Source organism: Anabrus simplex, chromosome 1 (assembly GCF_040414725.1).
Source record: "Anabrus simplex isolate iqAnaSimp1 chromosome 1, ASM4041472v1, whole genome shotgun sequence".
NCBI lineage: Eukaryota > Metazoa > Arthropoda > Insecta > Orthoptera > Tettigoniidae > Anabrus > Anabrus simplex.
In genome coordinates, this window is record NC_090265.1 from 1078266602 (window position 1) to 1078290869 (window position 24268).

The 24268-nt window shown below is 39.9% G+C and overlaps 1 protein-coding gene across 1 annotated transcript in view; it reads left to right on the plus strand.

Moving 5' to 3' along the window:
* The window catches only part of LOC136858059 (probable E3 ubiquitin-protein ligase HERC1), an 850878-nt gene that overhangs the window by 175922 nt on the left and 650688 nt on the right, over positions 1-24268 (plus strand). The window contains exons 17-19 of the mRNA XM_068225263.1: positions 3019-3225; positions 12299-12545; positions 22708-22874. Of these exons, the coding sequence (XP_068081364.1) occupies positions 3019-3225; positions 12299-12545; positions 22708-22874 (621 nt within the window). The remainder of the gene's footprint in view (positions 1-3018; positions 3226-12298; positions 12546-22707; positions 22875-24268) is intronic.

Here is a 24268-nt window from a genome sequence, read left to right on the forward strand (position 1 = left end):
AATTTTTCAGCTAACTGATTTTTAGTTGCCAGTTTTCACCCTAGTGTGCCAGTTTGGTCTCATCAGTTAGTAACTAGCACATTTACCAAGGCAAATGGCTAGTGCATGTAGTGAAAGCCACTGCGTAGGCTACTTGGAGTCTCAGGATAAATATTTCAAGTTTCCTATGGGAATCAAAATCTGTATCATTTGATGGCCTAGCAGGCATCAAGTTTTGAAAAAGAGACCGAGTGTCTCATAGTGCATTGGCACTGCCTGAAGCTCCAAGTAGGCTGTGCAGTGGGCTCCACTACTTTCACTAGCCATGCATTTTGGTAGGTGTGCTTATTACCAACTGATGAGTTCAAATTGGTACACGGGGGCAAAATGTTGACAATGAAGAATGAGTTAGCTGGAAAATTTATAATTTCCAATAACGAACCAATTATATTGGAATTTTGGTATCCATACAGACTTGCAGCTTTATGCTGTCACCTTCACTTCTTTGTAGGCAGGTATCGTCACTCGCCACAGTTCTAATAGGCGATCCCTCAGGGGGTGTGGCTTCTTGGCGGCAGTTTACATTGCTCTGCTGTTACCACTCAAGCCTCTGCTGTATCCGTGCCCTTGATGACTCGTATCTCTGTTGATGGTGCCGCGGTCCCTCCTTCACTGCCTCCACCCCCAGGGCTATTGTCAGGGCTCCCCTGTGGTTATGTTCCCCACGTAGCATCAATTTGTGATGGATCTCGGCGTCATGGAGCCTCCCAATAAGGGTGTGGGCTGCCTCATACTGGATGTGATCCCGAGTGACCTCGTTCTGAGCCTTGTGGGCTAGTTGCTCAATCTCTGTGATGAATTCCTGCAGCGTTCTATTGGCATGATGGGTCCTCTTCTGTAGCTGGACACGATAGGCAGCTGGTTAGCTGGTGATTACCATAGCATCCGTCAGGCTCACCCACAATCTCTTCATAGCTGGCATCCATCTGGAGGCTGTGGAGTTCCTCTACTGCTTGTCCATGTAGCTCAGTGATCAGGTGTACAGCGTTATCCTCCATTGTCCATCTGTTGTGTCACAGATGGTCTCGAACTGTGCCCAGAACTTTCTCCAGGAAGGGATCACATCGTAATGTGGGGGTTTCACCTTCACAATGCTGGAGCCGCCATCACTGCTGGTGAGCTCTGTTCAAGTCTCCATGGCCATAGTCCTTCCATGCAGCACACTCGCTTCTTTCCTCAGGTCTTGGACTCCGCATTCCGTAACCTGACGTATTGCCTTAAACTAGTCCTTGCCCATTTCATGTACGTCCTGCATGATGTCACTTTTCAATTTCTTATACTAACTTTACCTGTCCATCATTTAGTATATATAATTCTAATTTTAGTTGGTCCTGGTTCGATTTGAGTTCACTCTTAAGCTCCTTAAGTTTGTCTTGGCTAGATTTAAGTTCTCAGAGCTTATTGAGAAGAGCCTGGAACTGCTATTCAATCAAAATAAAATATACCTACCCATTCTTGCTTTTGATACCAGTTGTAGCATGATGGTAGGGTGATAAATAAGGATACAACTGGTATTGTTTTACTCTAAGACTAAGTTTTATATAACTACTATTACTTATACACTTCCCCAGTTATGTTACTTCTACAGTTCACACTTGTTCATCAGTCAGACACTCAACAGTCATCATTGATTACACACATTACCTTCCCATGCTGTCATGGCACTCACAGACTGCTGACAGAGACTGAACTCATGATGGTGCTGAACACAACTTCAGAGCAGACACTTAACTAGAACATAGCTCCAACTGAACTTAACTGCAGTACACACTCAGTTCTCCACAGCGGTACATACACTGTCCTCGGTACTTAACAGCAATACATACATTGTACTCAGTACTCCACAGCGACAGTCTCTCAGTACTCTGACACCAACATTTAACCCCCACTGAACTGAACTAAACTTCACCCCCACTTAACACTGTGACTGATTGCCTGTTCGCTTTATATGGGTTGGGTCTGGCATCGATAAGGTGGATTCACTTGGAACATTCTTGGTCGGAACACTGTGGGCTGTACACCCAGATCTTTCGAGGGAGCCGTAGAGAAGGGGATGGCCTCCTGTTCCTTGCTTCAACCTTCCTGAGTAGGGCGAGGCTGCAGGTTTGGATCCAATAATCTAGAGGTGATGTTGCTCGATCGCAGGTAGGACCTCACTAATTTGCTCCTCTCACTTTGAAAAAGCATGGTGGCCATCCTGTGACAATATTTTAACAGTTCTTTTTATATTTTAGCATGCAGGCCTGATTTTGGTCCTCGAAGTCATAAAGTTGTCTTTTTGGCACACTAAAACTCTCCGTTTTTTACTTATGCCAGTGGCATACATGTGATGGCTATACCCAAATCTCAAATGGCTGTGAACACAATCACTGTTAATTTAACCTGTATGCTGTAACTCCTGTTTTCCTTACCCATCACTAACCAGTATTCACATACATATGTAAAAACAATTAGCACAGAGAACAGTATATGTGTCATATATGGTTCCGTCAGCTTTCGCTTCAAATGCTAGTGCTGTATCGCGTCCGGGGAGCCATCTGTTGACGAATGAATGTACCATTTCCACTTCTGTTCGGTAACATCTGAATTCAAACCTCATTGTTTTAGAAGCCTTTCTTGTGGACAGTCGAGATTTTCTTCTGATGACGCAGAGCAAAGTTCTCTGCGAAACGTAAAGAATTTCACCTTATTTTCTTGACATGGCATAAGCCCAAAAGCCTATATCATGTCTATAAGTACGGGCCGTGAAAGCATCAATGGTGACTTTTCATTTAAAAAATCCCGCAAAGAAGGGCTAGATTCAAACTGCAAACACCTTGGCAATAAGCCAGTGACTGTACCACTTTTAAATCACACCCTTTCTCTACAACAGTGACTTAACCTTTATAATTGCACTTTAACCTTAAATCAATATTTGTTGTGTTTCTCTAGTTTATACATTCAGAACTTACTAATACAGCTGTTACTTTTCTATTCCAGAAGCCAACACACCTACTCCTGGGGACCTAGCAGATCATTCATGGCTGTGGTTGGTTGATCTAGAGCGTACTTGTAGTTTGTTGGTTGGTCGCTGCTTAGGTGGCTTACTCATTGGAACATCTTTATTAGAAGAAGAAAAGGATACTCTGCAGTGGCTAAATCACTCTCTGCTCTCACACGGCCTGGAGAAGCAAGACCTCAATGTGGGTATGTAATTTTATTGTTATAGCTGTTCATGACCAGTATTAGTTCTCTCTGTGGATTAGTGGAGTATCACCCTCTGGATTTCAAGATTGCAGGTTCAAGTTCAGCAGAAGTAGTTGGATGTTTGGAAGTTGGAGAAAGCCTATTTGATGCCCAGTGTTGTAAAATGTCTCTGCTAACACATTTGATGTTTACTAGCAAACTTTAAAGCCCAACCATACAATAGGTTACCCTTCAGAATTTCAGTTTTCTGCCATATGTTAGAGGGATACGGAACATCAGAATTGCCATACAGGAAGTGTAAATGGCGTCAAATCAAATTGCCTGCACACATTAGCTGAAGCCATAGATTTATTATTATTATTATTATTATTATTATTACCATTATTATTATTGTCAGTATTACAAATATGACCATATTACATAAAATCATGTCAGAAATTGTTTCTTTTGCTGGATATTTCTCAACTTGAGAAAGGCTTAAGTCACTCCACCTCAACTTATTATAAGATTGAAAAAGTACGATCTTATATTGTATCATGATGACCAGGCAGCTGTGGTACTGCATGGGCCCATGCGCTTTCGGTCAAAGCAACCTCGAGGTGGGAGGAGTTTACCAAACTGCTACGTTAGCCTGGGTCTCATGCCACGTAGTCGGTGTCATTTGAGTACTGTTCCACTTATGATTCGTATGTTCTTTACAGAGTCTACTTGTTCTGTCAAGCGATTATTTCAAGAGAAATTCACAGGTTTTGAGTTCCAAGTTGTAATGGAATTCATAAATTAGTTAATAAATTCAACACAACCTGAAGTGTTCACACAATAAGAAGCAAAGAAGACAATGTACTGTGTTAACAGAAGAAACCATGATAACGCTGCAAATCACATGTCATCTCTTAGTCATGTTTCTCAGTGAATGGGTTTTTCTTACGGTTCTGTACAAAGTTACTTCTGCTTGAAGTTCTATAAAATTACTGTGGAGTGTGAGCTACCAACTTCGAAGGCTGAGGGTTGAATCTGGACAATCCTGGGTTGAGATTTTCATCTCAGAAATCATGTGGCATCATCAGACATCCAGTGTTTAAAAAAAAAAAACTGTCCATATCCAAGAAAATGAAATTATCCAGGATGCCTCCAGCGACACCTGAAATAACTGGGATAAGCTGAAGGATGTTTGTCTTCCTTTGAATACGATTTTAAGTCTGGCTCATTGCCAGAGTGGTTGATGAGTGGATTTTGACTTCGTATGGTTGGTTTCTGTGGTTTGAGGACTAGGTATTTATCTTAATACACTTCTCTTCATATACATATAACACATCACCCTACTAGCCCCTATAGAAATGAGTAGTAGTAGTAGTAGTAGTAGTAGTAGTAGTAGTAGTAGTAGTAGTAGTAGTAGTAGTAGTAGTAGTAGTTTTGTTATGGCAGGGGAAAATCTTTTAAAGACACCACTATGTGTGGGTTGGATTTCCACCAACTAAAAACCCCTGCCCTCTTCACTCATTCCATTCTGGAACTGCTTGTCGGCATGACATCAGAATGGAGTGATGTATATTATTAAGTTCTTCCTTTCTCTTCTTTTTCCTTCATCCCCATAATGCTTGTCGCCATTGCCTTTACTGTGTTCCAGGCAAACGAGCTCTCTAACATAATCTGAACCAGATTCCCTGGCGTGATTCATCGAACACAGTAGAAAAAAGTGTGTTCTACTGTATCCCTTTCAGAACAGTACCGACAACCATCTCCCTGCGTCTTTCCCATCTTCATGGCGTATACGCCGAATCTTCCATGTCCTGTCAGGATCTGCGACAGATAGTAATCTACCTGCCGATGTCTACCATTTAAGCCAGTCTCCTATGTCAGGTATTAGCTTTTTTGTCCATTGGCCAACATCGGTTGTGCCATCCCATCAGTCTTGCCAGTCTAGTAAGAGTTGGTTCCTCAAGGCTTTCTTTTCTTCAGCAGATATAGTTGCACCCCTTTCATGCCAAAGTTTTCTCTCTACAACGAGGAGGTCAATGGGAATACTGGCAGCTACAACTTGTACAGCTGCTGTCGAAAGAGTTCGATATGCACAGGTAACTCTGAGCAGCATTTTCCTCTGAACTCTTTCCATAGCACTTCGGTGAATCTTCCTCCTGTGTGCATTGTGCCAGATAGGTACAGCATAAAGTAAAATAGAATATACTGCAGAGCACATAATCTGTCTCTTAACTGTTCTTGGTCCCCCGATGTTAGGCATAAGTCTGGCTAATGCCGATGCCTTCTTCTCTGCCTTTTGGGTTACTGCCTTCACATGTGCACCAAATGTGGAATTCCTGTCAATAAGAACCCCAAGGTATCGTACAGACTTCCCTGGGATAATCACTGTATCATTTAATAAGAAACGGACATTTTTCCAATTCCTGGAACCTTTCAAAATTACAGCCTCAGTCTTATGTGGAGCCAATCTCAATTTATTATTTACCAGTAGTAGTAGTAGTAGTAGTAGTAGTAGTAGTAGTAGTAGTAGTAGTAGTAGTAGTAGTAGTAGTAGTAGTAGTCCATTCTGAATGATGGCGTCCTATGCCTGCAGCTTACAAAAGGGACAGCATCTATTGGTTATGCAGTTGACCTTGCAATAATGGTAATAGCAGAGAATGCAGAGGAACTGACCTTCCGAGTAAATGAATCACTGAGACGAGTTAAACTTTGGATGGTAAATAATAATAAATAATAAATTGAGACTCTGTTTGTATTTGTCCTGTGTTCCTAATCTTTTACCAACTGTATTTATCTCTCTAATGTTTCTTCCCTTTTCGTATTCTTATCCAGCTTTCTTCTTATCCTACATCAAGACTGAAGTTCTGTCAAGATGACCGCTCAGTGAGTGTTGATGCCCGCCCTCCAGACGAAGCTGGGAAGCAGAAACAAGCTTGTCAGGGGCTGAGGAGAGATGGATGTAGATGAACTGGGATTGTTGAGGACATAGGCTATCTATATGAAGATGTGGAGACTGTCCTTGTCCTTTGTGTTTTCATGTTTATCCTTATGTACTCATTCTATTGCTCCCTCTTCCCACACTGACCTACCGTTGTGCTTGTATTATGCGTTCCTTTTCTTGCTCCTATTTCTCCATATACGAGGATTGGGGCAAACGTCATGGCAACTATTTTTTTTTTCTTGTAGATATGAGAACGGATCACAAATGTATATGTGTCGTGTGGAAGTTCTGCAGGTATAGTGTGTATGCAGAACAACAGATGGCTCTGTGATAGCTGGTAGTAGCGCAGCGAGGGCTGTGAAATCAATCAGTTGATGAGTGTCGTCCGAGATGGAAGTACATGTTGAGCAGCGCGCTTACATCAAAATAGCCCTTCTCCGAGGGAGAAATGCGATGGAATGTTACAGTGAATTAGTGGAAGCCCTTGGGAACAATGCCCTACCATACCGTACAGTAGCATGGTGGGTAGGAAAGTTTCAGCAAGGACATGTGTCAACCCGTGATGAGCAACGTTCGGGACGACCTGTCAGTGTGCGGACCAACGTGGCACGTGCCGTCATCGAGCAGCTCCTGGATGAAGACAGACGATGGACACTACTGGAGTTAGAGAGGGCAAGTGGCATAGAGAAACGCACCATCCACAGGATATTGCGTAATGAGCTGCAACTGCGCAAAATCGCATCGCGGTACCCACCGCACTGACAGAAGTTCAAAGGTCGGTGCGCTATGCAGTCGACCACCTTGCACACTGGCAACAGGACGGCGATCAATTCTTATCACGAATAATCGCCATCGATGAATTTTGGGCCAGGGCATACAAACCAGAACTGAAACGTCAGTCCGCAGAGTGGCAACATGCTGGATCACCAAGGAGGCAGGTCCATCAGAATCCTTCTCCAGTCAATTTGATGGTGATCGTCGCGTATGACATCAGGGGTGTCATTGCTACTTTGTTCCACATGGCAGGACAGTGACCTCACAGTACTGCAGGGACTTCCCGGTGCGACAGGTACGACGTGGCGTTTGGGAGAAACGTCTGGATCGTGTGGACAGTGCAATAATCCTGCATGACAATGCAAAACCACATAAAGCAGAGTGTGTAGGGCAGCTACTGCGACGTTGGGGATGGGAAGAATTGGAGCATCCACCGTACTCTCCCAACATTTCGCCCTGTGACTTTGATCTCAGTGGTGTCAGTAGCAGGGGCATACTTTGAGGGTCTTTAGGCCCAAGTTTGTCATGTCAACTTTATGTGTACTGTGTTGTCATTCTTTTGCACTGGGAAGGCCATATTGCCCTGTATACTACCGTAATGCAGTGTCACGATATTTCAGTGCTATTCATTGTCCACACATGTAGTTAACAACTTGTCCTTTCGTCTGTATATGTCACATTTTCCAAGACTAAGACCCTCGTATGATTTTACTTTGTGTTATTTCATCGTCATTATTGTCTACCTCCATTGTGAATGGTTAGTGCTCATAAATAAGTCGTGAGGGACCTGGGTTTGAGTCTCAGTTCTGCCTGAGATTTAAGATTAGTAGGAGGGCTGGTATGTGGTTAAAAAGGTACATGCACCTTACCTATCTTGAGGGTGTGTGTCTGAAAAGACCTTCACCACTTCGAGGAAAGCAAGGACACGAGTTAATTTTATAGTAGTTATTGCCCATCTTCAATGCATTGAACAGTATCTGATATTGAGTTCCATTTTAATATTACTTTGAAATGAAAAGAAATGGCATATGGCTTTTAGTGCCAGGAGTGCCCAAGGACAAGTTTGGCTCGCGTCATTATGAGTACGAAATGATGATGAAGATGACTCATACACCCAGCCGCAGTGCCAGCGGAACTAACCAATTATGGTTAAAATTCCCAACCCCGCCGGGTATCGAACCTGGGACTTCTGTGAAGAAGCTGCTTCTGTATAAGAAGAACAAGAAGTGTTCAGCAAAAATGGTATTCGAACTGTCCCTTCACATTAGTACTGGAATTGCTGAAATGAAATTCACAAGTCTTTATTTCACTTAATCACAGCATGATGCAACAGGTGCTCAAACACAAACTTGTGCCTATTTTTACTTAAAATCATTTTGTATTCAGTGTGATCTGTAATAATACCTTGCTAGGGAAACAGAACTTACATTTATGTCTGCACTTGATAGGCTGAAACCTAGGAAAGCACCTAGACCAGACAACATCCCTCTGGAACTAATTCAAGGTGGAGATTTACCCCTGAAAACAAGACTCTTCACCCTCATCCCCTCAATTTGAGAAACCCAAAAAGTACCCAGTGATCTCAAAAATACCAACATCATCACTATTTTCAAGAAAGGGGATCGTAATATATGTGACAACTATCATAACATTAAAAATTGATGCTGCATCGATACTGGAAATCTCAGATTTCATTAAGATACAGTAGGCTCCAGTTGTGTCATGTGATGTAGAGAGAGTGCTTTTCTCTGTTATCCATTGTAGGTAAGCTTCTCGTAAGGATCCTGCTTAGCTGCCTGCAAGTCCTCTTCGAGAGGACTCTACCAGAGTCTCAATGTAGTTTCCGAGCCTCCAGAGGCCCTATTGACATGGTTTCTTGTGCAAGGCAATTGCAGTAGAAATGGAGAGAACAACAGAGGTCTCTCTTGTGTTTCATGACCTGAAAAAGGCCTTCGATAGTGTTCCAAGACTCACTATGTATGCAGTTCTGAGACGCTTTGGCTGTCCTGAGCATTTTGTGGGCCTGGTGCAAACACTTCATGATTGTATGATAGGACAGATCCTCCATCAAAACAATTTCTCCAAACCATCCCCAATCACGCAGGTTGAAGCGGGGTTGCATACTTGCTCCAACTCTGTTTGCCTTGTGTCTGGCAGCCATGTTTATGAAACAGCAGACAACCCCGGCATAGAAATTAAATACCGTTTTGATGGTGGCCTCTTCAACTTGCCCAGACTTCACTTGCGAAGACATATCAGTGTTACTAGAGTAACTTAAATGCAGTAAGCTCATGATCAATGCCAAAAAACCAAGGTACTTGCTCAGCTTGCACCAATGACTAACATACCAGAATTTAACATTATCATCTCAAACACCAAACTAGAACATGTAGACCACTTCACTTACCTTGGAAGTATCTTGTCAAAGAGCTGTACTTCAGAACAAGATGTGGGAAACAGGCCCACGTGGCCTTTGGCCGACTATCACACAGAGTCTTCAGAAATAAAAACCTTACAATTCACACAAAACTAATGCATGATCTTGTAATAATAACAAAACTAATAGTGTACCAGGCTGTAGTCATCTCTACACTTCTCTATGGCTGTGAAACATGGACCTTATACCGCACGACATCAAAAATTTGGAGCACTTTCACCAGCAAAAACTACGCTCCATCATGAACATCAAGTGGGAAAACTACGTCTCTGATGTTGAAGTTTTCGAGAAAGCATGTCCTAAGAGTGTAGGAGCATTGGTCATTGCCCATCGCCTCAGATGGGCAGGACATATGAGCTGTGTGAATGACACAAGACTATCGTGCCAGATCCTGTATGGTGAACTTGGCTCCAGTTCAAGACTACGGGGTGCCCCCCAGAGACGTTTCAAAGACAAACTGAAACAAACCGTAAAGATACACTGTCTGTCTCTATACAGTGTATGACTTCATTTAACACTTTTTTGTTCCTTTCCAATACTGATCTCACCTTACATATAATGTAAGCAAATTGTGTGGTGACAGTGGTATTTTTCTGCATGCCCTCCTGCCTAACACAACTCATCTGCTGCAGCCTGTGATGTCTCTGCCTTTTGAAGTCTGAAAGGAGGCTAGTCAAATCTTGTAGCAGAATGGAAGTTGGAAACAAATAATAGGTGTGTGACACAGGCACTGTTTGTGCCTTTGCTCGAGAAAGCATTGGAAGAGAGAGCCACTGGACATACTACTAAAAATGGATTGCATAAATGTGGCCTGTATCCATATAACTCTGCTACTGTGGATTAAGAATGCTGAAGAAGTTATGAATCTTGAAATTTACATGAAATCTGCAAATCTACTGTACTTATTTTTCTGTTGAACATCTCCTGTACATAGAATCAGCAATGCCAGGCTGAGTGGCTCAGACGGTTAAGGCGCTGGCCTTCTAACCCCAACTTGGCAGGTTCGATCCTGGCTTAGTCCGGTGGTATTTGAAGGTTCTCAAATACGTCAGCCTCGTATCGGTAGATTTACTGGCACGTAAAAGAACTCCTGCGGGACTAAATTCTGGCACCTCGGTGTCTCCGAAGACTGTAAAAGTAGTTAGTGAGACATGAAGCAAATACTGTAACATTATTATTAGAATCGGCAATGAAATAGGGGGAGTGCTGAAGAGTTTAGAAATGGAGGAGTATGGACTGATGGACAATCATCAAAGGAACTTTTCAATCTTTGGCTGAAGCTTTAAACAAGGGTTATGCAGAGCATTAAGGAAGATGATGAACCACAAATCATGTTATTGTAACCTACAAACCATAATGCAAGTAATCAGAGCAGTTATGTCGAAAACAGAAGAGAAACTCATCATCGTTATCAAAACTGACATAATGAATGTCCAACAACTAGTAATGCTAGCTTAACACCTATTTCTACACCGAGCAGCTCAAAACAGAGTATCAGTATGGCTTTTGCAAACAGCATAATCTGGCCAATAGAACAGAAAAGTCCACAGTATTAAGAAAAAATTATGCCTACCTCATGTAGTTATGTCTTCTGACTGCTTAAATATTGGAAAGGAAAGGAAGAAGAAAAAGAACAGAAGGAGAAGGCAAAACCAACTAGAAAATGTAAAACAAAAGTAGGCCAAGGCATACCTGCAACCAAAGCACAGTCCAAGATGAGGAAACCTGAAGGGAGTGAAATATCAGAGGGCCCTGGGACCGCTACGGTAGCTGTGAAGGCCCTTCAGAAACTCTGAAAAGCGGTGGCAAAATGGGCTCTGGTTAAGACGCAGCAGGTCATTATGCTTGTTAGGTTCCAAAATGGGTAAAAATAAATAAATAAATAAATAAATAAATGCAATGTAAATTTTAATCTTATAGTAGTTGTATAGTATTATTTGAAGTAATTCCACATACTGTGTATGAGTTGATTATACTTGTAAGTATAGACGATGTTATGAGTAGAATTTTGTAAGTAATATAAATTTATTAAGAATGAGCTATGTGATTAATAGAATTGTTAGCGTAAATTGTATATTACTGTATTTTAGGATAATGTCGTCTTCTCTTGTTAATTTAAAATTTGTGTTTGATAATAATGTACTTTTGTGTACCATTTGCCACTGAGGTAGACACCTCATTTGCAAATAAAGTGATTTTGATTTGATTCGAAGAAGATATCATACATTTCCAAGATTCTTCAGATGATAATGTAGGCATAGGCTTAGCCCAGTTAATAAGTAGTGATAATGAGTCAAGTGGTATGTTAAACCCACCAAGTAAGAGCAATGTTATTCCAAGTGCTTTTGTATTGGTTTGAGGTATCTCGAGAAAAGAATCATTGTTCATAATTTGTAATTGATTTTTAAAATGTTTGAAAACTTTTGTATTCTTGTACCATGAGTCTGCACACAGCAAGATCAACTGTTTTTTAAGATGCAATGCTACTTAACAAAAATATTGTAAAAAATATAAGCTATTAATAAAAACATATGTTTCTATTCCTTTGACGTTTCTAAGCTTAACAACCAAGTTTTGCAACAAAAAAAACTTGGCACAGTTGGAATATTTAAAAAAAAAAATCTTCTCAGAAAAAGAACAACATTATTTGAAAACTAATTAAATATTTACTAATTTCTTTAAACCAAACCTTGAATTTTTCTTAATTTAGATTGCATTAACTGTCTCACTGAATACAGTGAAGTCAGGCTAGAATTAAGAAAATTCCTATAAAGTATTTACATCTATGTCATTAGCCATTAACAGGATCTAGGTAGGATATTTTTTTAATAAGAACATTATCTCTTTCTCTTTTAAAAAAAGAATATTCATTATTATTGTTGTATCAAAAAGAAAAGAAAAAAATATTTTCCCCAGTTTTCAGATAAACTTTCTGTTGATAGGTGATCTTGTGAAGGAGTTGGTTCCTGAAGAGTTAGAACCTGATGCTCTGCGCTGTATTGAGAAGGCACTCCCTAAGGAAGCTGAGGGTTTGTTACTGTATGAAGATCTTATGGAGCATGCTCAGACAAATGATTGGGATACTTGTGAAGTAGAAGATGAACCATTCCTGGAGAGTGTTACACGTGTCATGTTGATCACACTACTCAAACATACAGGCTTACTGGCTGCTATTCGCGATAAAGATATGTAAGTATTGTTTCTTCCTCTTGGAAACTTTGGTAGTGCAAAGAGGTATTACGACACACTTATCTAGAATAATAATAATACAGAATTTTGCACAATGTGCATTAGTTGTCGCAGAACTTTCTTAGAGAAGAAGCCAGTCGGTTACACCACAGTACGTGATAGCGTTTAAAAGAGTTTGTAAAATCCCACCTTACAATACAAATACTAATTTAATTAAAATCAATTAGTCATGAATCTACTACGCTGGCATAGCAGGGGGAGAGGTGATACTCCCACGTGGCACATCCCAGGTGATGGATAGCAGGGTCCTAACTGGCTTCCCAGCGGACTCGAGCAAAATAAAATAGCTCTTGCGGACCAAACACACAACCCCCTGTGGGTGGGGGACGCAGTTGAAGAATACACCCGCGGTATCCCCTGCCTGTCGTAAGAGGCAACTAAAAGGGGCGACCAAGGGATGATCAAATTAGAACCATGAGACTACTTGTAATTAGTACCACCACACGGGGAACACCATGGGTCCCTTTTAGTTGTGCGTAGTACTACTATGTCAGGTAAAAAATAGGTTTGTGATGAGTAGCAACAGAGTGTGCTGTCAGCTTTTACAATATCTGTGATTAGTACCACTGTATGAGCGACACCATGGTTCTGGCTTGCCTATGATTAGTACCCACTATATGAGGAACAGCACAGGATAGTATGAGTCCCTGTGGTTAGTACACTTATGTGATGAACACCATAGGTTTGCGTTGCCTGTACATGGCGCCACAATGTGCGAAACACCATAGATCTGTGTTCCATGTGCGAATTTCATTACCTGTGAGTAATACCATAATGTGCGGAATACCACGAGTCTACACTACTTTTGATTAGTACTGCAACATGACAAATACCATGGTTCTATGTTCCTAGCGATAAGTACCATTATGAGGGGCTGATGACTTGGATTTCGGACCCCTTTAGACTACAAGCATCATTGATTCAGTATTGTGCTACAGAAGCAGTCCCTTGGTCAGTAATACTATTGTTTTCCATCAGTTTCTGTGAATGTGAGGCATTCCCTATGGGAATCAACATCTGTATTATCTGATGGCCAGGCAGGCATCAATTTTTTGGAAATGAGACATAGCTCTCATAGTGCATTGGCACTGCTGATGGCTTCAAGTAGCCTATGCAGTGGCCTCCACGGTATGCACTAGCCTTGCGTCTTGGGTGGTGTGCTAAGTTCCAACTGATGAGCCTAACTTAGCACACGAGGGCGAAACGCAGGCAACCAAGAATGAGTTAGCTGGAAAATTGATAATGTCCAATAATGGACCATTATATTGGTATTAATGTGAGGCATTGCGGTGGGATCCACTGATTGTTTTAAATTCATATTCATCCATTCATTCTTTGTCCTCACATTTTGAATTCTGGTTGGTGGAGGTTTTTGGGCTCTTAATTTGTCATTACATTTCGTCTCATTTTGTACCATTAGAGTCCGATAACCCAGGTGTTGGGCCCCTTTAAACAGCAAGTATTATCATCATCAAAATCAATTAGCACATGTTTCGTGCTTGTATCATGGACATCATCAGCTGTAGCTTAAATACCATTTAAAACTAAAAGATAAAGGTGTAACATAACAAGATATGGGTAAAATAATATAAAGGCTAAAATATCAGGTCCTTGTGTTTTAAGTCTTTTGGTGACTGTAAATAAGGCACAAACTTGGGCTGTTCCTAAAATAGATCATTTTGGTTTAGACATTATAATACCATTTTTTTGAATTTGGAGAAAATCTTGACTTGTGCTGTGTGGGATATTGTGTGAAGTCATGCTCTAGCTGGGTTGTTAAAAGTTAAGGTATTGAAAGGACATATTTGTAGCAAACAAGGAAAAAGCTGTAACCATTGAAAGAAAGAAGAGGGAGGGCGATAAGAAAAAGAGGGATGATAGGCAACAGAAAAGCATATTATATCTTCGCTGCCTTAAGTTTCTTTATCCAAGTCTTGCTGCAGAGGGTGTGCTGTGCGAAACCGTGTGTGTTGTATGCATGATGGAGGGACTGATAGCGGGGCGGCGAGTGTGTTGGCTGGGAGGGTAGCTGGAAGTGTGGACATAGGGGAGGGTGTGGAATGGGAAGAAAAAGTAGAATGCTGATTCATATTCGGATGGGACATCTTGTTCAAAGAACAATTAAAAAACGTATTAATTACCACGTCTATAAGAATGTTGATATTCTTGGATGACTCATTCAGACTGCCTGCAGGATTCAATCTTTGGTCTAAATAAAAGTTTTCATATACATTCAAAAGGAGACCTTTTCTGGTTGTAAAAAGAATAGGAAGATCTTTTCTTATTGAACAGAAAGAATGATGAAAATGTCCACACTACAGGCCACTCCCACTCTCCCAGCCAACACATTCCCCGCTTTGCTATCAACCCCTCCATCACTCAGTTTGACACAGCAGACCCTCTACAGCAAGGCTTGGATAAACCAACTTAAGCCAGCGAGGATGTAATTTGCTTTTCTGTCGCCTTTCATCCCATTTTTTCTTATCCACCTTGCCCACCCCCTTTTTTTATACTCTCAACGCTTACAGCTTTTTCCTGTTTGTTACAGATATGTTCTTTTAATAATAAAGTTTTATTGCAGCCAATGGCCATATGTAAATTTTCTACTCTTTACTATATTCATGTAAGGACTTTTCTCTTTTGCTACACTTATTGAAGTGGTATCGTTCACATATTTTCTCATACAGTTTGCACACGCATTCGTCGCTTGGATCGTGATATATCTCTTTTACGCATAGCTTATGATGGAAACCATGTACTGCCAGCCTGTTGATAGCGCTGCGCATGATCTTATTTGGGCCCATCCAGTCTCTGTTTGTCATAGCATCCGTCACGTAGAACTCCGGCCAGATTTCTTCTCTTTTGCTTAACCTCAGATTTAGGTGAGCAGTGGCTTGGGGTGTCGATGGCACAGAAAGATATCTAAGGTCCTCGATAAGGAAAGGCTCCTGAGCTAGTTCATAAGCTAGTCTAGATGGAGATGTCTTAGAAATACCTAATATTCTTTTCAGAAAGGTAGCTTTCACTTTTTCAAGAATAGTTATGTCAGATGTTGATAATTTGTCCCAGATTAAATCTAAGCCATATGTCAGAATGGGTAGTATCTTTGCATGAAAAAGTTTCATTGCTGAGCCTATTGATATTTTGGTTGGGTCTTGTATATCGTAAATTCCTCTTATTGCTGCTGCTGCTCTTTCCCTCACATGTATTTTGAATGAGGATCCTGACGTTTGTAGAGTGATGCCAAGGTAGCGAAAATTATTTACTGTAGTTAGATCTACCCCTGCATATGAAATTCTATCTGTCGCTGCTATTCTTCCTCCTTTTCTGAATACCATACAGACTGTCTTGTTCTTGTTAACCTGGAAGTCGTTTGTTTCGGCCCATTCCTGTAGTCTATCTACTGCGATCTGAAGATCTTTTTCTCGAACCTATTATCATGTCATCTGCGTAGGCATACAGCACTGTTGGCAAATTATCTGTTATTCTTGAGATGTCTGTTGTAGCAACGTTAAAAAGCGTAGGACTAATGGGGTCTCCTTGTAACACACCGTTTGTTTGAGTGATGGGGGAAGAAAGTGATACCCCATCATCTATTCTCACACTATTATAGGCTAGAAGGTTATTTATTACAATCTTAAGTTCGTTGTCTGCTCCAATCATGCCGTCTAATTTTTCCATTAATTTTGATCTGTTGAGCATGTCGAAAGCCTTGCTGAAGTCAATGAATATAGCATAAAATTTTCCTTTTGGGTGCCTAAGTGCTTCTTGCACCTCATCTAGTAAATTAGCGACAGCTTGTAGAGTTCCTCTGCCTTTCCTGAAACCGAATTGTTCTTCTGGGAGATGATCATCTATTAGTTCGTTAAGTTTTTGATTAATGATTTTTGTATATACTTTCATGATGTTGTTCTCTAGCGCTATCCCTCTATACGAGTTTTCGTCATCAGGCTCTCCTTTTCCCTTGTATAAGATTTTTATGTAGGACGTCCTCCAACTTTCCGGAATTCTACCTGTTTCTAGACATTTATTGAATAGCTTGGTCCAATAAGGTGCTAGCAATTGTAGAGTGTCTTTTAGATTCTCGTTGTAAATTCCATCCGGACTGGCTGCTTTGTATTTTTTAGTGTCTTGAATTGTTCTCGTCACTTCATCTATTGTTATTTCTAGATTTTTTGTCGAACATTTTGCGACTTCTAGTGCTAATGTTCGTCTTCCTGTATTTAGTACATTATTAAAGTGGGTTTCCCAATTATTCATGTTTATTTGATTCGATGGATTCACCCTTTTCTTCTTTAGAGCTACAAAAGGATCTCTTAAAGCTTCTTGGGCTTTCTGTTGTGCCTGCATTTCGGTATAGTTGTTCCTTTTCGATTTCAGTAATTGTTTATAGTTTCTTCGTTGTATCGCGTACGCTTGTAAGGTGATTACAGTTTTAAGTCTTCTGGCTATATGCAGTAAGTTGAGCGTTTTTCTTCTTTCTATGTAGCATTCTTCATCAAACCATTCTTTGGACTTCCGAGGTTTCTTGTGGAACAAAGAATCCCTTATTATTCCATTGATGGCATCTAGAGCTGTTTCGAGATTACCTTCCTCAATGAGCTGATGAGTCTCTTCTATTCTTTGGCTGTTTTCCCTGAGTTTGTTTTCGTCTATATTTCTTGATCTTATGCGTATATTCTCTGTTTCGTGTGGAACCTCTTGTCTGATTAAGAAATTTGTCGATACTGGTAGATGTTTCCTTTGTGCGGCAATACCTTGATTTCTCATAATCTGATGTCTTATCAATTTAATATTTCTTCCTCGGTAGAAAATTAAATCAATGGTACTGGAACCGTTTGGAGCCAAGTAGGTGACTTCTTCGCTTTTATTGATTAGACGGTATCCTTCCGTGAGCAGCATTTCTAATACGATATCTGTTTTGCTAGTCTGTTTATCCAGACGACAATTAAAATCTCCAGCTAGTATTACATTTTTATCCTTGTCAGTAAGTGCTAGAATTTTGGCTATTTGCTCGACAGTGTCTTCCACTTTTTTCAACGGACTAATATAAGTTCCTACTATAGTAATTTCTTCTGCTTTCAACATTACTAAGTTTTCATCTATTATTGTATCTATCAGTCTACCCATTTTGTTGTTGTACATGCAGGTCACTCCTCCTTCTGGCCTTCCTCGATCCTTCTTAATTGATAGTGCGTGTTTGCTGTAGTAGCCTGGCGTATCCATCTTTTCTGTCAGCATTGTTTCTGTGATTATAATTATGTCATGTCCTGCCCAAGGATTTTCTGGGATTGTTGAGAGCAAACCTCTTATTCCTTCTACATTCCATAAAATCAAGTCAAGTGTGAGGTTTCCTGAATCAGAGTTATCTTTTTTGATTAATGTGTTCATTAACCTATTGAAATTTTGCGCCTTCTTGCCTTCTGTTTCGAAAACGAAACTGTCTTACTAGCACGCCGGCTGGCCAGAAAACTGGTTCCATGGCTCGTTCTTTTTCCGCAAGCGGGATGGAGATTTTAAAGGCTTTGAAATATCCTTTAGTTTGTAATTCTTCACAAGTTACCTGATTTGTTATTCCTTGTTTTTTAAGATGTTCCTTAATTTTTTCTTCTGTAGTATCTCTGTGGAGTTTTCCTATGTAAAACCAGGCCTTTCTTTCTCCAGCTTGGAGCTCGCTATTGCTCATTGTTCCAATTATTGTGGGCTCATTGCCCATCCCTTTCATTTTTCTGGTTATATTATCTTGTCGGGGTGCTCCTGTGTTATTCACTTTTCCCATTTCCACATTCTTATTCGTTGTGATATCATTGATTTTGCAATGTGTATCCGTTTCTGCATCCTCTCCTGTTGTTGTATTGTTCCTTTGTATTTCCAGGTGACTTGTTCCCTTTATTACTGATGATCTAGATGTTTGGGCAAATTCTGTGTTATTTTGCTGTGAAGTTGTAGATGTTATTGTAGTTAGTAGGTCAGTTTGCATAAGCTGTGTCTCCATTAAAAGGGTAATTTTTGCCATTAATGTTTCACCTAGCTCTTCTATTTTATCCTTTAATTCTTTATAATTGCTATTATAGTTTCTGGCGATTTCTGATTCTTCTTGCGAAGTTTTGCATAGACCATAGTTTTGAAGCCTAAAACGACATGATTCGCACATCCATAGAAGGTTTCCCTTTCGTGAGTTTAGTGCCTTGATTTCGGTTGCTCCGAGTGATGTGCATGAATTGTGGTACCATGAATTGCAGCCATCAACAACTTTTAACAACCTAGCTTGAGCATGATTTCACACAACATCCTACACAGCACAAATCAAGATTTTCTCCAAGCCAAAAAGTGGTATTATAACGTCTAAGCCAACATGATCTATTTTAAGAAGAGCCCAAGTTTGTGCCTTATTTTATAGTCACCAAAAATCTTTTAAACAACAAGGACTTGATATTTTAGCCTTTATATAATTTTACCCATATCTTGTTACTTGATACCTTTATCTTTTAATTTTAAATGGCACTGAGTGCGATAGCTGCAGTCGCTTAAGTGCGGCGAGTATCCAGTATTCAGGAGATAGTAGATTCGAACCCCACTGTCGGCAAGTTTTAAATGGTATTTAAGCTATAGGTGAAGATGTCCACGATACAAGGATGAACAAACATGTTCTAGTTAATTTTAATTAAATTGACATTTGTGTTGTAAGGTGGGACTTCTGTGAACTCTTTTATAAGCTTTACTGTGACAATACGGAAACATTATGAAGGTCATAGTACGTAACAGTATGTGATATTTGGCACATGGTTGTTCACAAAGTTTACACAACCATTGTAGATCCAGAACGTAAAACTCCCCCACGCTACACACTCTATGATTAAACCCGTGAACTGTACTACATGTCGCAACTCATAGTTTGAGCTCATCCATTCAGATGACGTTATTGCATCAGTTGCAAATAAAACATCCCATATTTCCTTTCATTTCCTTTGCATCTAGGCAGCAGTAGAGGGCAGATGCAGCTGCATGCAGAGTTCTTCAATATAGTATTCCTGTCGGGCCAGGACATACATCAGGCGGAAAGGGGTAAATTTTGAGAGATTCATAAACTTTTTCAAATGCCTTGCTTTGACATTTTCTAATGCTTTCAAGTCTGTTTTCTTCAGGTGGTTCCATACACATTCCAAAGCATACGTCAAAACTGGTGTCACTTTCAACTTGAACAGCAGTTCCATAGCCATTTCGATGAAAGTTTACTAATATTCTCTCTTCACTCATTAGAAGCCACTGCGGATGCTACCTTCTCCTACACATATATGGTGATCACCATGAGTTTGGAATGTTAGACCCAGATACTAGAAATTGTTTACTGTTCTCTATTTGCAAGTTTATCCCTTCTAATTTGATTACTAGGTTTGTAGCTATTCTTCATCCCTTTCTGAGAGTATCCATGACTGTTTTAACTTTATTCATTCTTAGCCCATTGTCTTTAGACCATTTGAGAAATTTATCGAAAGCTGTTTGTGACATTTCACTCGATTCTGAAATTAGAACCATGTCTCCGCATACATACAGATTGCAACGTTGTTTATGCTAACTACTTATAGTACATCCAGAAGAGCTATGTTAAACAGCAGGGGTCTTAGTTGTTCACCCTGCAATACACTGTTGGTTTGTTCTAAAGCATTGATCTTGACCACATTGTTTGCAAGAATACTCCTTATAAGCACTGCTAATTTTGAGGTCCAGTTAGAGATTCCAGTTTCTCTATTGTAAGCTTTCTACTCAGCAGGTCGAAAGCCTTGCAGTAGTCAATAAAATATGCCATGTAATTTGCCACCTTTCAGTCTCTGTGATCTCAGTATCATTTTGCAGGCATTTTATGCCATCAATTTTTGAACGACCCTTTCCAGAAACCAAGTTGTTCCTCAGGTATTCTGTTATGTACTAAGTCTGATGATTTTTCCATTGTCTGGCTCCATAGCTAAATGGTTAGCATGCTGGCCTTTGGTCACAGGGATCCCAGGTTCAATTCCCGGCAGGATCAGAAATTTTAACCATCAATGGTTAATTTCTCTGGCACGGGGGCTGGGTATATGTGTTGTCTTCATCATCATTTCATCTTCAGCACGACGCAGAGGTCGCTTACGGGCGTCAAATCAAAAGACCTGCACCTGGCGAGCCGAACCGTCCGGGGATCTCCCGGCACTAAAAGCCATACACCATTTCATTTTCATTTTCCCATCAATAGTTTGTCAGTATTTTAAAGCCTGCACATTCCATAGTGATGCCCTTATATGAATTAGGATCACCTGTGTCACCTTTTCCCTTGTATAACACTTTTAGTAATGAGCATTTCCACTTGTCTTGCACACTGCACTGTAATAGGCAGTTATTAAGCAAGTTTGTCCAGTCTTCTGTATGTGCATTTGCACTCTCTGTTATGTGTTCGTTGAAAATCCGGTCAGGGCCGCATGCTTTTTTTTTTTTTTTCCTTTTCAGTTGTTTTAATGCTGTTTCTACTTCCTTTGCAGTAAACAGATGATGATTTTGCAAGCGTTAGTTTCTTCTATTATTATTATTATTATTATTATTATTATTATTGTTATTGTTATTGTTATTGTTATTGTTATTTCCGGCCGCGCGGTGTAGGGGCAATGCGTCGTTCTGTCACCCAGTGGCCCCGGGTTCAATTCCCGGCTGGGTCAGGGGTTTTTAATTGTAAATGATTAATATCCCTGGCCTGGGGACTGGGTGTTTGCGTCGTCCTTAATGTTCCTTTCCTCACATTCAACACTCTACACTTCCTCCATTCCAATGACATGCAGGTTCATATCACATGGTGCAAGTAGGGCCAAAAGATCTCTATAGGTCGACGCCCCGAAAAAAATAGTTGTTGATGTTGTTATTATTATTGTTATTATTATTATTATTATTATTATTATTATTATTATTATTATTATTATTATTATTATTATTATTATTATTATTATTATTATTGTTATTATTATTATTATTATTATTATTATTATTATTATTATTCCTTTGTTAAGGAACATGGAGTACTTTGTCCAAAATAATTGCAATGCTATTCTCCATGAATTTCGTAGCTGAAAAATATGGCCACCGAGAGACGGCTGGTATCCCTAAGGAGCTCCTTTTTATTTTTACACATTTGTTCACTTCCTGGTAAAAGTGTATTTTCAGGTTGTGCCATTTTCTCAGTATTACCTTTGGTGGCATATTAAAGTCCTCCGCATTGGCACTAAAATGATTGGGTGTCTTAATTCTGTCTTTGAATTCACTGCTGTGAACGCCCCAAATTTCTGGGAATTCAACAATGTTAATTCAACAATGTCCTTCCTGGATCATTATTTGGTGTGCTGTTTGCATGAATTTAATTACGTTTTCTAAATTAAACTACAATATACATAGAAATAAATGTGTGAAATGTGATCACCTCCTTACCAACTTGCGCCTTCCACTTGCACAAAATAGGATCGGATGCTATCCATGCAAGTAACGTGCGGAAGCTCTTAGCGTGCCCTTCACACTGCTAGCACGTGACTGACTGCAAGCATCTTGCCCAAGAATTTTCTAACTGCCACAAGTCAGCTTGCTGAGGAATTTAGGCTTAAAATTGGTGCAGCAAGTTGCTCAGTGCAATAAATTGCTCTAATAACTTGCTAGTGTAAACTTAGCCTAAGCAGTCAGGTTCAGTTGAGAAAAAACTGAAGAGAATACAAGATTTGTGCAAATGATGTTGAGAATGGAGAAGGGTTTAGAATATAATGGTAGAGAGAGAATTCTTAGCTCAATATGTTGTTGATCGTTTAGAGACTTACGGAGTTGTAAAAGGCAAAGTCAGAAGCTCGGGACATTGTGAGACTCATGTTCATAGAGCTCTTTCTGTCGTCGTCGTTGTCATCATCATCATCATCATCATCATCATCATCATCATCATGGGTTTGTGGTAGCAGACATGTGTATCAGTGCATAGCTTTGTAACCCAAATGCTTGTAAAAATATTGTTTATTCTGTGTTCAATCTCATGAATTACTGTGTTGAATTTCTTTGTAGTACATATTAGCAGTGTTAAGTACAGATTTGTGTATATGTGCAGTGTCAATAACCAGGTGGCATTGCACGAGATCTACCATATGGTATTCCAGCTCCGACGTCGACTGCTGTCAGCCAAGAGTCAGAATTTGCCTGTGGAAGTAGATAACCACAGTCATAGCAGAGACCCTGAAGAAGACAGTGGGCGAGACGAACGACTGGATGATACAGGCAAGTCTTTATAATATCCACGAAACTAACATTAAGTTTCAGGCACATTTAAAAGTTGTTTATTTCTTTCTATTTCTTCATTAAGAAACAAAATAACTATGGTTAATTTCTTCTGTCACCTGACCTCTGTTCTGATGATATATCCTCTATATAACTGTAGCAGTAAAACCTCGTTAATTCAAAGACACAAAAATCAAACTTCGAATTACGTGATTTTGAATTAACCGCCAACTCTTAATTCAGAAATGACAACCCTTGCGGCACCACAAAATATTCTAAGACCTATTACTGCATGCAGTTAACTGTGATTCACAGTTTGAAACTTTCAAATGCCATGCAAAAAAACTATTTCCAAAATGTATCCATCCAACAAGGTGCATTTACAGTATTCAAATAATGAACTTGGATAACTCACCAGGAAACTTAACCTCACGCAATGAAATTGAAAAAAGAAAAAAAATCATTCAAGGATGAAGAGAAATCTATACTGGCTTCCCTGTGCAAGTGCTTTATTCACTGGATTACTGTATTGTATGCATTTTAGATGCCTTGTACTTGTACGGAAAGTACCAGATTCCATTTAAACATCTTCTTGCACACCACCTAAGGAAATAATCCACCTTGTTCTAGTCTCACTCTTTTTCCATTGAACATCTCTATCATCTGTTTTGGTATTCTTTTCTCCTCCATCCTCTTTACATATCCAAACCGTCTTAGTTTCCTTCTATCAAATTCATTTACTTAGGTTTTCCATTCTAACCACCTTTCTCATATCGTCGTTTCTCAGCCTGTCTTCCTTTGTCTTTTGCTACCTCAGACTACAGGGGTAACACAAAACAAGGCACAAACACAGTTAAAAGGGGAAGGTAAGAGTACAATACACAATATAAGAAAACACTACACACTCGGAAAAACAGTAGCTAGCATTACACGGATCTCCAACAAAACAAGTACGTAACTATCAGTAGGGCCAACTAGTGAACGACAAAAACGGGAAGATGGAAGGGCTGGGAACCTACCAAAGGCATGGACATGGCTTAGATAGCGGATTCCGAAATAAATCCCCGTGATCCTTAGATTTGAAAAATATTATTTACAAAATAATCTTACAAATACATTCCAAGTTACGTGCTATAAGTTCAGTGGTATCCATAGCGTATTTCGTAGCAGTGTAAATTCAAATTTCAAAACAACTATACATCTAGTTACCAATGCAGTAGTACAATGCAATTTACAGGTTATCCAAAGTCTAGCGTACCTCAAGTGATACAGAACTACCAGAGGCAAACCCCAAGGGAAATAATATTAAACTACAATATACATATTTTAGTGAAACAAGAAATAGGAATGCCTCGGAAACGAACAGGTAAGTCCAGCTGAAAAACTAAGGCGTC